At 38.7% G+C, this 16,613-nt stretch overlaps 1 protein-coding gene across 1 annotated transcript in view; it reads right to left on the bottom strand.

Annotated features, from left to right (window-relative positions):
• pmepa1 (prostate transmembrane protein, androgen induced 1) overlaps nt 1-11,259 on the bottom strand; it is a 56,602-nt gene extending 45,343 nt beyond the window's left edge. The window contains exon 1 of the mRNA XM_023267596.3: nt 10,752-11,259. Coding sequence (XP_023123364.1) covers nt 10,752-10,848 — 97 coding nt within the window. The 5' untranslated portion in view covers nt 10,849-11,259. The remainder of the gene's footprint in view (nt 1-10,751) is intronic.
• Between the last annotated feature and the right edge of the window lie 5,354 nt (nt 11,260-16,613).

Genomic DNA, 16,613 nt, shown 5'->3' on the forward strand with positions numbered 1-16,613 from the left:
AAAAAAGAGCTCTTAAAAGACGAGACGTGAATCGTGACTCAGACTAATTAACGAAAGCCAAGAGACACTTTAATTTCTTCTTTACTACCAGACAATCCTATACCGACTCCCCCCGTGCCAGACTAATTAACGAGAGACACCGTTTTGGAACTTCATAAACAGATGACAACTGAAGTATTTAGAGGACCAGACAGACATTTTTTTTCTTCCTTGTGCTAAATTAATGAAAAACAAGAGTCTTTTCCACATTGCCGCGCTGACAATCTACGCGTATAGCAGGCAGACAGTCATTGGCCTTATTTATAGAACCAACCTCTAGGTCCTCAGACACTTTCTGTATGGATTTATTCACACTGCGAGACAGACATATAGGGCCGTCTCTGACTTCAGACTAATTAATGGGACAATATGGGTCCAACAGACAACAAGGACCTCAGCTGAACACACTGTTGTATGCAGATCATATGCAGAAACACACACATACACACAAACACACAAAACCCCCCAAGTGTCAATGACCTTGACCCCCAGACGCACACGCTGCATGCATCTACATACATGCATGATGAGGACATGCTGATGACTTTCTTTTAGTGTGTCAGTGTGTCTTATGGGTGTCTAGACTGAGAAACAATGAACAGCTGAGAGGATGAATGAAAGAAGCAAAGACGGAAAGCACTGAAGAAAGAAGTGCTGAAAAGCTGCAACTAGTAGTTCACATTATCTGTTAAACAGTGAAAAAAATGTGTTCTTGTATCAGCAATTAAAAACCCAAATCGAAATATATAAGTTTGTTGTTTTATATGACAAAAGATGTTGGGAAAAGGCCACATTTACACAACCATTCAAAAGTTTGGGGCCACTTAGAAATGTCCTTCTTTTTTAAAGAAACCTTTTTTTTCAATGAGGATAACGTTAATAGCTAATGGTGTTGAAAAGCTAATTGATGATTAGAAAACCCTTGTGCAATTATGTTAGCACATGAATAAAAGTGTGAGTTTTCATGGAAAACATGAAATTGTCTGGGTGACCCCAAATTTTTCAACTGTAGTGTATGAACTCTAGATGGAGGTCATTAAGCATCACTTAAGTCTTTGTCATGGTGCCCTGTCGCTAGCTAACTCCCAGTATGCTTTGATCAGTATGAAAAGACCCATTTGGAAACACTTAGAATTTCACTGCGAGGCAAGTTGTTGAACCTCCAGAGAATGTTGTGATTGATAAGTTACTGTACAGAGGATATTATTCTATTTACCAATAACTGTTCTTATTTGGTTTTGGGAACACTGCTCTGGTGGATTCCACCATCTATGAAATACATGAGCTCTAGTCGGTGGTCTTTAAGCATCACTTAAAGTCATTGTCATGGTACCCCGTCGCTATCTAAAATCCCCATTTGGAAATAATTAGAATTTAGTAGACAGGCAAGTTATGGAACCTTCAGATAAAGTAACATTTTATAAACATGAAATTGGCTAGGTGACCCCAAACTTTTCAACGGTAGTGTAGCATTTTTGTTAGAGAAATAACTAAAGCAAAATTCAAAACAGTTGGACGTTCTTTGTCTATCAGTTGATTCACTGAGTAATCCTTGCTGCAGTGAGTAATCCTTGCTGTTTTTGAGCAAAATAGAGCAGGAAAAGCAGGAAAGCGGGAAAATGAAAGGAAATAAAGAAGTTAGGTCATCACAGGACTCAATCAACTATGCCAGGAAGGATCAAAAAGTTCTGAGACTGTCTGTCCAACATCTCACGGGTTAGGATTCCACTCGACGTTGCGGTAACATTATAATCTTTGTAATGTATTTTGTGAACACTTGTACAGGCACATTTTGTGTCAGTCAGCAGCTGAAATGATTCAATTTTCATGAGGAAGATCATCACTGGCAATAAGAGGGGCTGCCATCAAGAGGAGAAATAACCACAGTGGAAGAACCCACAGTTTCTGAAACTGGACAAGGCTTTTCAGGTCTGGCTAGTTGTTTTAAACATGTCTGTAGTTGCCCACCATGAATGAATGCCCAAAGTTTGGTCTGTCAAGTTCTACTGTAACATCCTGAGGGTGAACTTTCTGTGCAAACAACGTAAATTATGGCCTAATTACACATTTTTCTTCCCCAAAATGGTATTAAGTTGATAAGTTGCCGTTTTCACACAGTTTAGAGGATTCAGTGCTCATTGCAGATGGTGTTTGACATGTTTACATAAGAGGACTGCACTACAAATGTTGCAGGAGCACATGGAGCTGCATATCGCTGCACAGTGACACTATTTTGACGGAGACAGCAACCAAATTTAAATCTGGAACAGGCTCAGAACTTTTTGTTTACCTTTCGTACAGAGACAGTAGATGGAAAACAGTATTTCCGCCTTCAGCCGCTACTGTTGATGTACTTTTAAGCACCACATTGAACCCAGACTGTGGCAGCCCACGGCGTCATGATTTATCCGAAACCAGGAAACAAAGACGAAGCAGCTGAGCCGACTTTCTGTGGAATAAATAATCTCTTCCAAGACAAATTACTGTCTGTTTATTGTACATGAGGATTAAAGTGATTTTGTGTCTGGGACGGAGCCAAGCTCTCAATCAGAGTGAAAAAAAAACACAAAAGGCAGAGTTTGATCCACGAAGGCTTCTGTAAACATAAATCGAATCATTCCCTCTCCTTTACTGCAAGAAAAGGCAAATGTAGAACAGCGATATAGATACAAACTTTATAAATCCTTCCTTAAAGTGCCTATCACAGTATCTACTCACACGCAGAAACACACAGTCACCCGGAGAGGAAATTAATAGACAAACGCAGACTAACACATGTGCACACACACTCACACAGACTACCGAGACAGCCAGACAGAGAGGTTTACATAATAAGTCTAGGAGGCCAGCCAGAACAGACTCAATCATTTAATTTCCATGATTCACTGAGTGAGAGCGAAAGAGAGACAGAAAGGAAAACGAAGGCGGAAAAGAAGGAAAGAAAGACTCTGAATCGATGAGAAATAAAAGACAGAGACAAGAAAGACAAACACCGTCTAATAACTGGTGACCCTGGTTTAAAAACATGACAAAATCTAACGCTGGAGTTTTCTCATGTATTCGTTGAAGCGTCTATGCCACAAATGTTCCACTTATCTAATCATTATGAAGGTCTGATGTCTCCCAAACGATACAACGACATAAATGGGCAATTATGTCAACGCACAGTAGTGACAGTCCGTGAGCGAACTAATGCTGTTGTGACTCAGTCTGTCTGCTAAAGGCCAGCGATGATCAGTCAAACATGTAGTCAAAAATCAATTCTGGATCAAAAGCTGGAGTCTTCAAAAAGTTTTCAAGAAAGTCTTTAGAGTCTGATGCGAATAACGTTTATTCAATACAGAGACTGTAAGAACAAACATGAGCAAAATCTTGAGATTTGAACTGAACATACAACGCGTCACATCTTCTTACATACGTATGCAAACTCTTCCGTTCTGGAAGGCCACAACCCATCGTCTTAAGACCCAATCAGGATCTATATTTGATGTAATTGTACCTCTTTTTTTTTTTTTAAATTTCTGCTAGGCTAACATTATTTCTGTTTAGTTCAGCGTGACCTTGGTTTCAACTCAGAGTGCAGACGAAGAGAGGGCATGAACTTCCGGTCTTGTCGCTTCATATGGGCTTCCATTGGTTTGCTATTTTCCACAGAATTATTTAGTGTATGCACAAATTCAGTTGACATGTTAGATCTTCCAGTCTTATCACTGATTGTACTAAAATCTGATTTAAACATGCTATTCAAACCTCAAAGCTGGCCAATGGCACAAATAAGCAAATTATCTTTGCAAAAATCACCAAAATTCCACTATTTACAATAAGCAGAAACTGTACAAACCCAATGAATCAACGGATTTTCAACTTTCTAATGTTTCGTGAACTAATTTTGGATAGTTCCATACGGAAAACTGACTAAATCTACGCTTAAAATCATGATATTTCACAAAAATCACTTTGTTCTATATGCCTCAATAAGCCAAAAATAAACAGTCTTGTACCACATTTAGTAAAAATTGAGAAATGCTGCACTCCTTGGTACAATCGAGAAGCGATGACTGACTCAAATTCACAGATTGCTCGACTGATCTGCAGGCAGTGCTCACACAGAGCAAATAGGAAGCAAAAAGAGAGAATAATAAAACCAATAAATTAAATGCAGCATAGCTAAAAAAAAAAAAAAAAACACTTTACAGCTGAGGAAGTTGACAGGAAGTTGTTGGAAGCTACTATCAGCATGGTGAAACATCATTTTAGACAGTAATGTGAAAAAATGGGCGATTTTGTAGAAAGAAAATCAACTACACTACTCTGAGCCATGGTGTGTACTTTAATCTGCAGTGAAAAATGAATCCACGGTGAATAAAAACATCAGCAGGAGGAGGTAAGTATAACATAAACTTTACAAATTCGATGGTTCTCAAATACAAGTGTCGATACATGGATCAGGTTACTTGTGAAATATGCAACTGAAAGTATTTAATCATCATTTTCTACAGTTTCAAGGTCACCGCAGTTTCAGGTTGTGTTTTCTGTTAATTAAATTTTTTCCCTCTAAGTCGGCAAAAGGTCTAAATGTTAAAAGCTGAGTCCAGATAGATTTGATATGAAAAGAAAACAATCCACACATTATGTGAAACTCTAAAAACAAGAACCCTGCACTTGTGACTTAACAGAAAAGGGATTTTTCAGCGAGAAAAACCAGAACAACAGTCACGCCACGGCCTTCCTGTCGCTGCCTCCCATCCACTCTGAGAACACCGTGACTTATTTTTCCTCGAATTCAGTAACCAAAATAAATACCGTTACCCTGCAGCTGAACTCACACACTGTCTGACACACTATGGATAACATTTATGTTGGCTATGAAGGCAGACGGTGGATGTGCTGGCGTTCAGACGAGCCAGACGTGTAGCAACAAACGGAGCTACTGGAAGGACATGATTCTTACGAAGTGATACAGCGATGACTTCACCGCACACACACACACACACACACACACACACACACACACACACACACACACACACACACACACACACACGGCCAGCCTGTGTGTAATGCTGATGTCATGTGCTTTGACTAGCAATGTCTGCCGCTCAGAACAGATGTGTTTTTGCATATGTGTGTGTGTGTGCTCTTATATGTCAGAGGGCGTGACAGGTAAACGAAACCCTACAATTACAATCCGAACCGCGATGAAGGAAGGAAGGAAGGAAGGAAGGAAGGATGTGCGGGAGCGAGGCGGATGAATGGCGACGTGAAGCGAGTCGGGATTCATCTGGATTCAATGACTCGGAGGTGTTTAAAGGCTCTACATCCAGCTGATAAATGTGCATTGGTTGGAGAGGAACGCCACATTAGCCGCATTAGCATCGCACCCTGTAATTGGTCTATTTCTAATTCAGTCAGAACCCGGCTCGTGGAGGTGCTATTGTCTTTAAGCTAAGTATTAATTCTGAGGCAGACTGCTCGCCGCTCTGCTTTGGATTCCTTTCACCTGTTCGTTTTTTTTTTTTTTTTTTGTTAATCAGCACGCATTTAATTCCAGGTGGAAGTAAATACGTGAAAGAGGCTGATTGGTTCTCATCGGCTTCCTGAAAGTGCTTATTATTGGCTAATTGTGATTACAGATGCACGGTTTGCGTTGGTTAATGCAACATGAACACAACAGAGCTTTATGCCCCCACATTTCTGGAATTGGGTTTTGTATCAGAACCAAGGCACAAATCTCCGCAAAAGATACACTACTGTTCAAAAGTTCGGGGTCACCCAGACAATTTCATGTTTTCCATGAAAACTCACACTTTTATTCATGTGCTAACATAACTGCACAAGGGTTTTCTAATCATCAATTAGCCTTTCAACACCATTAGCTAACACAATGCTAACAATAAATGCGTTATTTTTTCAACACGTTATTTTTTCTGTAATTAATTAATTTAACACGTTAAAGTGACACCCCTAGTCAAAAACCGAATCTTTAACGCATGCAGCAACAGACATCATATCAGATGTCTTGTTATTAAACAAGAGCTTTCCTCCCAAGTCTATTTTTAAGATCTTCTGAGGTAACAAAAAAATAGGGAACCCCTCCTTTTTTACCATCATGTCTACCTGCCCCTTTGATCAGCACACCTCAAGTGTATAACGTGGATTATTCAGTGTTTTACTTTGTTCCACCGTGTCTTTCATCTCTCCTGTCACACTCCAGTGCATACAGCCCAGTACAGCTGGACCGGCCTGAAAATATTCTCTTTTTTTATATAATAAAGGCCAATGCATCAATTAGTTTCAGTCTGTCAACTCCCACACAGTCTTCAAATCACCACAGCATCTGTTTTTGCTTCTTTCTGTTTCTCGTTGTGTCTCTTTTTTCTCTGCTGTCACCTTTTATTTTCCAAAGTTTCAACATATTCTTCTGCGGTCCCTTATGTCTCTACTGTCTCTTTGCAGTTTGCTCTGTTCTCCCTCTTTGGTTTCTCCATTTCCCTCCTTCTCCTCCTTCTGTCTTCCAGACTAAACATCACGTCTGTTTTCAGACTGAGGAATTGTGAGAGCGTACATCTGTGTTCTCATCTGTTACAAGTCCAGGCAATGATCTGTTTTACATAGATTGATTGCCACAGATATTAGCATACGGGAACATGCTATTGTGTAGTTATTTAGTTTTTTCCGTGATTCTGAAAGTAAAAATCCCGCTCATTTTTTTTTTCCCCACAGAAAAGGCTACGTGACTCACGGTTGGAGTGCTTGGATCTGCATGAAAGAAAATATCTGGAGCTTTGATTTTTTTTTAAAAAATGGCCTGAAGGTACAAACTCGTCTGCATACAACTTACAGGGGAGAAGTTTACTTGACTTTTTCTGTCGTGTGAGAAGTGGGATTGAGTCACAGATCATGAAAAAACATGATTTACAGTCCAGATCAATTCACTTTTAAAGTCTCTTTCAAAGAATTCAGCAGCTGTCAGTACATTCTGTTCATAACTGCATCAACAAAACTAGCGACTACAGCAGGTAATTAAATGATCTTTTACCCTTTGGATCCCAATAATTGCTGGCAGGCATTGAAAGGCATGTTATCTTTGAAAAAAATCATCAAAATTACACCGTTTACCAGAGCCAAAAACTGTAGAAACAGAAATAATTGTTGGATTTTCTAAATTGTTTGCGATAAGAAAGCCTAAAATCAAGATAATTCTCTAAAATGTCTTTATTCTATTTGTCTCATTTCAAAATTAGCCAAAAAATTCAGTTTGGTCTCGCTACAGTTTGTAAAAAATCCAAAAATTCTGCTCTCCTTGCTGCAACCATGAAGCCATTCGTAGGTAAGCTGTGACCAACAGACACCTGGGAAAAAAATAATTAAAAAATTGTAAAAAATTGGGGATTTTTCAGCTGCACTGCAGGCAGTGTTTACTCAGAGCATAGGACACAAGTATGCAAATAAATTAAAAGCCAACATGTTATTTTCTAGAGTTGGAAACACCTCTGGGCACTTGGAAAAATGTTGTTTATGTTGATTCTAGGTTTTTCATTTCTTTTTTGTGGCTGTGCTTTTTCCATGAACTCTAAATTGTAGTAATGAATGAGAACAAAATGAATCAGGAGCAAAAAATCTGGTTAGAGTTCAGAGCGTTAGCAAACATAAAGGATGCAAATATGAAGATCAGGAATTAAAAAGAAGGCATTTACTTGTATGTAACCTGTTTTGCCAGCCCTCATACAGAACCTGTTTAATTGGGACAAGCGTCGCGTCAATAAAGCTTCATGGGCAACAAATGACTGAGGACACCAGCGTGAACTCTTCCCGTGCATAACTAAACAAACACATTACTCACCGGCTTCTCTAGTGTCTTTCCTTTCAATTTTCCACCACAAAAATCACAGAAAGTCTGTCAAAATATCTCCTCTGCCTTCCAAAAGAAAAGCTGTTCTATATAGATTTTTCATGGGAATGAAACGGCCATGGACTCAGTGAATCACGATTCTTTAAAAGTCAAATCGGTTTCTAAAAAGCTTGAGAGACCACAAGCCGCGTCAACCTCTGAACACTCCTTTGGATTCATCTCTGAGCGATAATAATCTTGAATATCTTCGAGTTTTTAACTTCTGGTCAAACAAAAGATTAATGATGCCACATTTGGCTTTCTGGTTTTGTTTCAGTTGCATTTTAGAGACAGATTGATTATCAACTAATAGATAAATTTAAAAAAAACAAGTGTTTTAGGAGCATCTTTGATTTATTTTTCTTTTCCAAAAAACAACCAAAAACAGCAATAATTTTTGCAAATATTGCCACACGGGTCATGATTTTAGTGGGAATTTTCCTTTATTTTTCATTTACTTTCCACAAGGAAAAATAAAAAAAATACTGTTAGCTGCAGCCACACAGACAGGCAGCTTTCCTCATGTCTGGAGGAAAAGATTTGTGTAAAAACAACTGCGATTATTTTTGAGAATTCTACAATATGAGTCAAGATTTTAGCAGGAATTTTCATTTTTCTCCATTTATTTGCCACTCAGGAAAGATATATTTGTTGCAGCCTTACAGAGAGGCAAAAAACAAAACAAAGAAAGTGTTTATTTTTGCTAATTTTGCAGTATGAAAGATGATTTTAGCGGGAATATTCATTTCAAAATTTGTTTCCAACCAAAAAAATTCAATATATTGCACTGATAATGAGATTTTGGCTGCAGCCTACCAGACTAGCTTGTTTCCGTACAGGTAGAGGGTAAGATTTGCAAAACATCATTATTTTTGCAATTTTATCACTTTTTTCCTTTCTTCCACTGAAAAAAAAACAACATATTGAACTGACAATGGGAGTTTTGGTTGCAGCCTACCAGACAAACTTGTTTTTTTTTTTATGTCTGGGGAGTAAGATTTGCATAAAGCAAATCAAAAGAAGTGATTATTTTAGCAAATTTTGCAATATTAGTCACAATTTTATCACTTTTTAAATTTCTTTACATTGGAACAAAACCAAAACATTGCACTGATAATGGGATTTTGACTGCAGCCTACCAGACTTGCTTGTTTCCTTACTGCTAGAGAGTAAGATTTGCAAAACATGCTATTTTTGTAAATTTTGCAATATTAGTCACAATTGTATCACTTTTTTCATTTCTTTTCACTGCAAAAAATCCAACATATTGCATTGATAATGGGATTTTGGCTGAAGCCTTACAGTTGGAGAGTAAGATTTGCATAAAATAAAACAATAAAAGATGCAATTTTTTGGCAGATTTTTGCAACATAACTCATAATTTTATCTTTTTTTCTCTTCTTTTCCACTGATGATAAAAACACATATTGCACTGATAATGGGGTTTTGGCTGCAGCCTACCAGACAAACTTGATTCCTTCAGTCTGGAGAGTAAAATTTTGCCAAAATCGAAAAAGTGGTTATTTTTGCAATATTTGTCACAGTTTTATCTCTTTTTTCATTTCTTCCCAGCGGAACAGACCCATCATATTGCACTGATAATGGGGCTGTAGGCTGCAGCTGACTAGACTAGCTCGGTCCCTTATGTCTGGAGAATATGATTTGCAGGTCGGGGTTTTGCTGTAGCACAATGCTTCATCTATAACAGTATTTTGTGACACATTTTATCTTTATTGTGAAAATTTCAGCTGCTGCAATCTGGAAATTGCATTTTGGGCACATTGCAATTTCTACATTATGCATTTATTGTGATTTTTGATTATTTTTGTGTGCATTGTCTCCTCTAGAGACTTGAATTGTGCCTGAAGCTGTGAGTCAGTGCTGCTGGTGACCTCAGCCGGACACACACACGCACGCACACGCGCGCGCGCACACATACACACACGCGCAGGTTTCATTACAGTGTTATTATGTCTGTATCAGCAGCTTCAACCAAACACACAACACATGCAAACATACAAGCGCGCTCACAACACACAAACACACGCAGACACACAAACGCAGGGATTTCCCTGATACGACCACACACACGCATAAATACGCGGGGGCGCGCACAAGCACGGACGCGCACGGGCAGGCAGGCAGACGGCGAGACAGACGTCTGGCTTTGCTCGAATGACGAAGCGACGACAAAACTTCCAGCTGCCCCCCGTTTCCCACCGATCAGACCCCACCGAGGACGATCCTTCTGCGGCAACACTTTCAACAACACTTTAAGTCTCTGCTTCTTCTTTTTTTTTCTTTTTTTTGCCTGTGAAAAAAGGGGGCTGGATTTGTCACAAAAATGAGTTGGAAAGCAGGCACAACGGCTCTGCAGCGAGAAAAGAGCCCCGGTATCTGTCAAAACTTGAGCCTGCGAATCGTGTAAATCTAAGAAAACGGAAGGTTTAATCAAATCCGTGCGTAAAAAGGTTGGAAACGTTTGGTTCAAGTTCAACAATCAAGCGCACAAATGAGGAGAAACTCAGATGAGATTGAGAAACAGAGAAAGTCGCCAAAAAAAACAATTCACCGACAAAAACATTAGGGTGCCGTAAAACGCAACCCTAGGCTGGTTTTCTTTGGTTAAAATGCGCATGTTGGTCCAGAAAACGCAAAACAAACAGGAATTAGGGGGAAATATTCACTCCACACGCTGTCAGTGTTGTCAGAAATAGAGGAAACGGAGCAGAATCAGAAACAAACGAGCCCCAAATAAAGGCTGTGCAGCTTCACACCACAGAAAGAGAATGAATAAAGTCATGAAATGCAAGTTACTCACTGATTTCCATGCTCTGGAGGGGGTTGTAGCGCTTGCAGTTACAAGTACAGGAGACATTGGCGGCGGTGGCGTTTAAAACACCCATCAAGTTCAACATTTAAAGCCTCCGGAACGCAGACATAAATGCTCCAGAAGAGGCAGGCTGGCTGGCTGTGGAGCTGGAGAAGAGAAGGAAGAAGGAGAGGAGACTAAAAAAAAAATTTAAAAAAGAAAGAAAAAATCATTCCTTTTCTCTCTCTCCAGCCTCCTCTCCTTCCCCTCCGGTCCGTGCGTCCTCCTCCTGGCTCGGTTCTCTCCTCCTCCTTCTCGCCGGTTTCTCCTCCTCTTCCTCCGAAATCTATCTATCTCCAGATCTATCTGTCTCTAGATAAACAGAAGTCTCGGTTCAGCTGTTAAATGTAGTTTGAGTCTCGCTTTTCTCCTACTTTTCGGCCCAGAAATCAGCGTTCCGCGTTTTCCGCCGAGTGACCGGCGACTAAACTGCTGAGGGACGTCTGTCTGCTCCTGTCTGTTCCTCACCCTCTCTCCCTCTTCCCTCCCTCCCTCTTTCTGTCTCTAGGGATTTCTCAGTGTCTCTCTCTCTCTCTCTCTCTCTCCCTCTCTGCGTGTGTCTCCCATTTCCAATTTGCTTTTTTGGCACATCACAAGTCAACAGGAACAACCAAAGACAGATTTTTATTTATTCAGCCCCCAAAAAACACAGCAGACAAGCTCACACCAATCCGACCTGCTGGTTTTGTTCACATTATTATATAACCTACACGCACTGAAGGTTCTGCATCTTATTTTATCACTGGCACAGAAAATAAAAGGTTGTTTTGTTAAGGAGGAGCTGCTTAGTGCTTTGAGTTTGAACACATTTTGTGCAAAAATGACTCATTTGTGCCATGGAGGTGCTTCACATTTGCTCTTGTGCAAAAAGATGTGTGCTACTCTAATGCACGCTCAGAAATTAATAAATCACTTTTAAGATTACTAATCTGTGCTCACTAATTAATGAATTTGGTGCGGTTTGCATGCAGAATGTGTCCCCTTAGTCCAGTGCCTTCATTTTCAAACCACCAATTCATATTGACAGATAATAAGCAATACAATTAACGTGTAAAATGTTTTTCCTCCTGTGAATCTCTAGATATTATCTGTAATTTTAATTGACTGTAAAATAATTGTATATTGCTCTAAAAGTGAGTTAAAAACTGCTCAAGAATATTATTGTTTTACATTGTATACGCCGTAATTATTACATTTATGATTTTGAACTGAGAGACTGTATCATTTAAAATGTATATACACTACCATTCAAAAGTTTGGGGTCACCCAGACAATTTCATGTTTTTCATGAAAACTCACACTTTTATCCATGTGCTAACATAACTGCACAAGGGTTTTCTAATCATCAATCAGCCTTTCAACACCATTAGCTAACACAATGTAGCATTAGAACACAGGAGTGATGGTTGCTGGAAATGTTCCTCTGTACCCCTATGGAGATATTCCATTAAAAATCAGCTGTTTCCAGCTACAATAGTCATTTACCATATTAACAATGTCTAGACTGTAATTCTGATTCATTTAATGTTACCTTCATTGAGTAAAAAACTGCCTTTCTTTCAAAAATAAGGACATTTCTAAGTGACCCCAAACTTTTGAACAGTACTGTATGTTTAAATGATGTGAGAGTTTTAGCAAAAAACTACATCTTAAAGTCTACTTATTAGCTTTTTTTTTCTAACCAAAAGAATGATTGACATATCAACTACTGATCAGCCACGATATTTAAACCACTGACAGGTGACATGGAAAGCATTGATCATCTTGCTCTGCTGAGAAACTTTAGCTTCTAGCATTCATGTGGACGTTAGTTTGACATTGAAGATCAAATACAGCTTCACCTTGTAGCACAACGCCCCCTGCAACACTACAAAAACTGCTCAGATACACAGCCCAAGGTCTTTATCCGACATCCAAACTCCCCAGATCTCAATCAAATCGAGCTTCTGGATGAGCCAGAATGAGTCCTATCCACGGAGGCCCCACCCTACAACCCACAGGATCTAACACCAGCATCCCAGAGGTCCTGTTCCTCTGCCCCCATAGGCCTGACATGTTTTGGCAGCATGAGGGGGAACTACGCAAATGTTAGACAGCTGGTTTGAAATCTGATCTGAACTGGCCAAAACCAAAAATCAGGAACCTACATCACCAATTTTACCCAGATAATGAATTCTAATCCTCCATATGAAGTTCATGAACTGTCTTGACAGATATTGGATGGATGAAACTGGGTCCACACATTCATGTCCCCCTCAGGATGAAACCTAATAACTTTAGTGACTCAAGTCAAATTTTTAGCTCTTGTTATCAACCAAGTACATGTAAAATTACTGACATTCATTTTCAGAATGTCCAGTAAAAAATAGTAAGTCATCCAGGTCATGGTAATCCCGGGAGCTTCAGCAAAGAACCAACTGTTCCTCTCTTTTTGGGTACTTGAAGACATCTAACCTCTCATCAGAGAGGCATCTTCAGTTCCAACTAACCGATTCAGAGTCAAGTTGCCTTTCACTGAAGTTCCCAAGAGTAGGTGGACCTTGATTTTTTCTTTTTATTCTCGTGCCATGAATTGGCTTTCATCCTGCAGCGTTACAACTTTGCTGAAAATCCAAACTATTGCACTATGCACAACAAAAGAAATTTAACTCATATTTCTGTAGCTATCAGCTACATTTTATGGTGTTTTATCAGCCAGCTGAACACAGCAACATTTAACTCTGTTCCCTCCTGCTGCTAGAAACTTGGCATCATTTGTATGCACATTATTAATATATAGGTTAAACCAGGAGTATCAAAGTGGGCCAGACCGGTAAAATCATATCATAATAACCTATAACTCCAAAAATCCCCCTTATTTTAGTGCAAAAAAGTACATTCTGAAGATGTTCACATTTAATGAATCATCTGCTTACAAAACATTGTGAACCTGAAATTTCTTAAGAACAGTAAGTGCAGTGTCAACAATATCCTGCCACACTTGATCATTTACACATTACAGCTTACTCCTGTAAGACCCAAATATAGAAAAAAATAGCAAAAATTGTATATATGTGTATATATATATATATATATATATATATATATATATATATATATATATATATATATATATATATATATACATACATTGTTAATTTGTTTCTATATATAGGTTTTACAGATTATGTGTGTATATATACATATGTCTATATATAACTCATATGTAGAGACAAATTAGCAAAAAATAATAAATAACAATAATAACAAAAAAATAAAACTGTATTTTTGCAACAGTGTGTCTACAAAGGCACAAATCATTCAGTCCCATGTACTGTATCTGCAACTCAACAATATAATCTTTCACTTTATGATCTAGAAACTATTTTAAATTTCCATTCATTTCCACATCTGTGTAACAATCCTGACACCACATCATCCAAACTGAATGGGAACTATTAAGGAAGAAGGTTCATTTATCCCTTTGTCTTGTAAATGTAGAAACATTTATACATAAAAATACACAAAAGTTGTAGCACTGCAGTGGACAAATGTAAATTAGCAGTGACGTTTATTGAAAGATATCAGTCAGTGTCATCTCTCTGATTTTTGCACTTTGCAAAGCTACCCATGTTTGACACACTGTCATATGCAGTCTGATTTTTGTTGACTTAGTCGATTTGCAGGTATGTAGAACTTGCTCAGAGTGAAAGTGAACTCTATTTTTGTGCAAACTACATTTAGGTTCAGATACCTTTTAATAGCCAGCAGCTAAAATTCATTCCCCTCTGCAGCATCTTCAAAACTGAAGCCTGTTTACTAGCTTTTTTTCAACTTCTTTTATCTTATTTTATTCAATATGGCTTTAAACATGACAACACAGATGAAAAATCTGTTTAACTGACATGCAGCCAAAACCCCATTAAGGATTTAATTGAATATTTTACCACAGCAGACACGTGTATCCGCATGTAACCTTTAAAAATATTCGTCATCCCAAAAGTGCTGTAACAGCTGAGTGAAATTGTTGAACGTTTTTGTAGAAGCCAGACAGCATTACGTCACCCCGTTGATTGACAGGCCCCAGGGACCAATGGGGTGAGACTGTAACAGCATGTCTCATCTGAGTCAACTTTCTAATTAGGTCTGCGCGAGTTTATGGCTGTGTGTTAAAGTGGCTTTATAGCCCAGCTGGACTCCCCATAGCCCTGCTCATGTAGACCGAAAAAAAGTTAATCCACCCCCAAAAAAAGAAAAAAACTGGAGAAACTGCAAAGAAAACAAAAGATTATGACATGTTTCAGTCTGCTGAAAATGTCACCAGGAGTGAGTGTTGCTCAGAGGCGCTGTGACACAGCTGTAGAGAGAGATGTTGAATTATACCGAGGTTTTCTTTCTATTAAGCCCAACTGACTGACTGTAGCAGCTCTACAGTGAAAGTCCTGTTTCTAGATCAGACTACAAACCAGATAAAGAACCACTTGTACCTCCATTTTCTATATTTTGTACCAAGAGAAGTCAAAACTGTAGTTCATGACTGCTTAATGTTGCACTAGTTTTCTCTCTTAGATGTCTTTAGGACTTTTATTTTACATGTGTGACTCACACTTTAGGTATATTTATCCATATCTGTGCATGGGAAAGGTGCATGTAGCCTTTTATTATCCTTATTTTTTAAACTATTTTTTCTATTCTTTGTCTTGCTGTTTAATATGCTTCCTCTGTATGTAGCTTCTGTAAAATGTGAATTTCCCGGTGATTGATCAATGAAGATTATCTTCTCTGATCCTATTAGACACATCACCTATGGGGTTTAAATAGGTGCCATTACCTGAAGCACCGCTGAGATATATTCATAAATAAATCTTTTTTCCTGTAGTGTTTGTGAACCAACTGTTCCTCTTGTTCACCTAAGTTTGATACTACTTTAGACCAGCAGAAGTCGGTCACAGTGACTATAATCTGATGGCAGCACCTTTCAGCCAAACTTTAATAAGATAATGAAGTAAAGTCAGGTCAGCGCATCTGATTAACATTCAGTTCTTCAGGATTGCAGTGCTCCAGTCTGTCCACCATATGAACAGGATACATCAGGGTGAAACAGTGTGTAGGGCCTCTGCTGCCCCCTGCTGGATGCCAACACCAGGACTGTACAGAGGCCGGACCATGTCATGGTAGTGATGGTTGGAGTGAAGGGGTGGGAAAAAAACCCAAATCAACTTTTGCTGTATGGAGATTTATACAAAAACAAACTCCAAACTACCGTGTTACAACATTAGTCTTCACAGAGAAGAATTAAAACAGGCCAATTCAAATGAAGCTGTGATAGATATACACAACGGTCAAAAGTTTTAGAATGCCACAATTTTTCCAGCTTTTTATTGAGATTTAAATCCAGTGAATAGCTTAAAATGGTAGAAATGTAAGTATTGAACTACCAGAGGTTAAAAAAAAGGTAGGGTTACCCAAAACTGAAAAGTAATGTACATGTAATGTACAAAGTAATGTACAGGCAAGAAATGGATTCACAGCTTAAAGCTGTTCTGCAGCAATGGAGGTTGATCAAGCCTTGAAAGTTGGTGCTACCAAATCCTACAGGTGTCACAACTTTTCTTGATTACTTCCAACCCCCTCTGTCTGCATAAAAATAGTGTTGGAACACACCGTGGCACCATACCCTCCAGAGGATTATTTGAACAGTATTGTACTGCAGAAAGTAGTGTTGCTACAAAAATGCAATACAATAACCACAGAACAACAATAGAAGAGAGACAGACCATCATAACACTTAAAATGAAGGTCTTTGCTACAGAGAAATTGTGATGAAAGTCA

The sequence above is a fragment of the Amphiprion ocellaris genome, chromosome 5 (assembly GCF_022539595.1).
Source record: "Amphiprion ocellaris isolate individual 3 ecotype Okinawa chromosome 5, ASM2253959v1, whole genome shotgun sequence".
In the NCBI taxonomy this organism is placed as follows: domain Eukaryota; kingdom Metazoa; phylum Chordata; class Actinopteri; family Pomacentridae; genus Amphiprion; species Amphiprion ocellaris.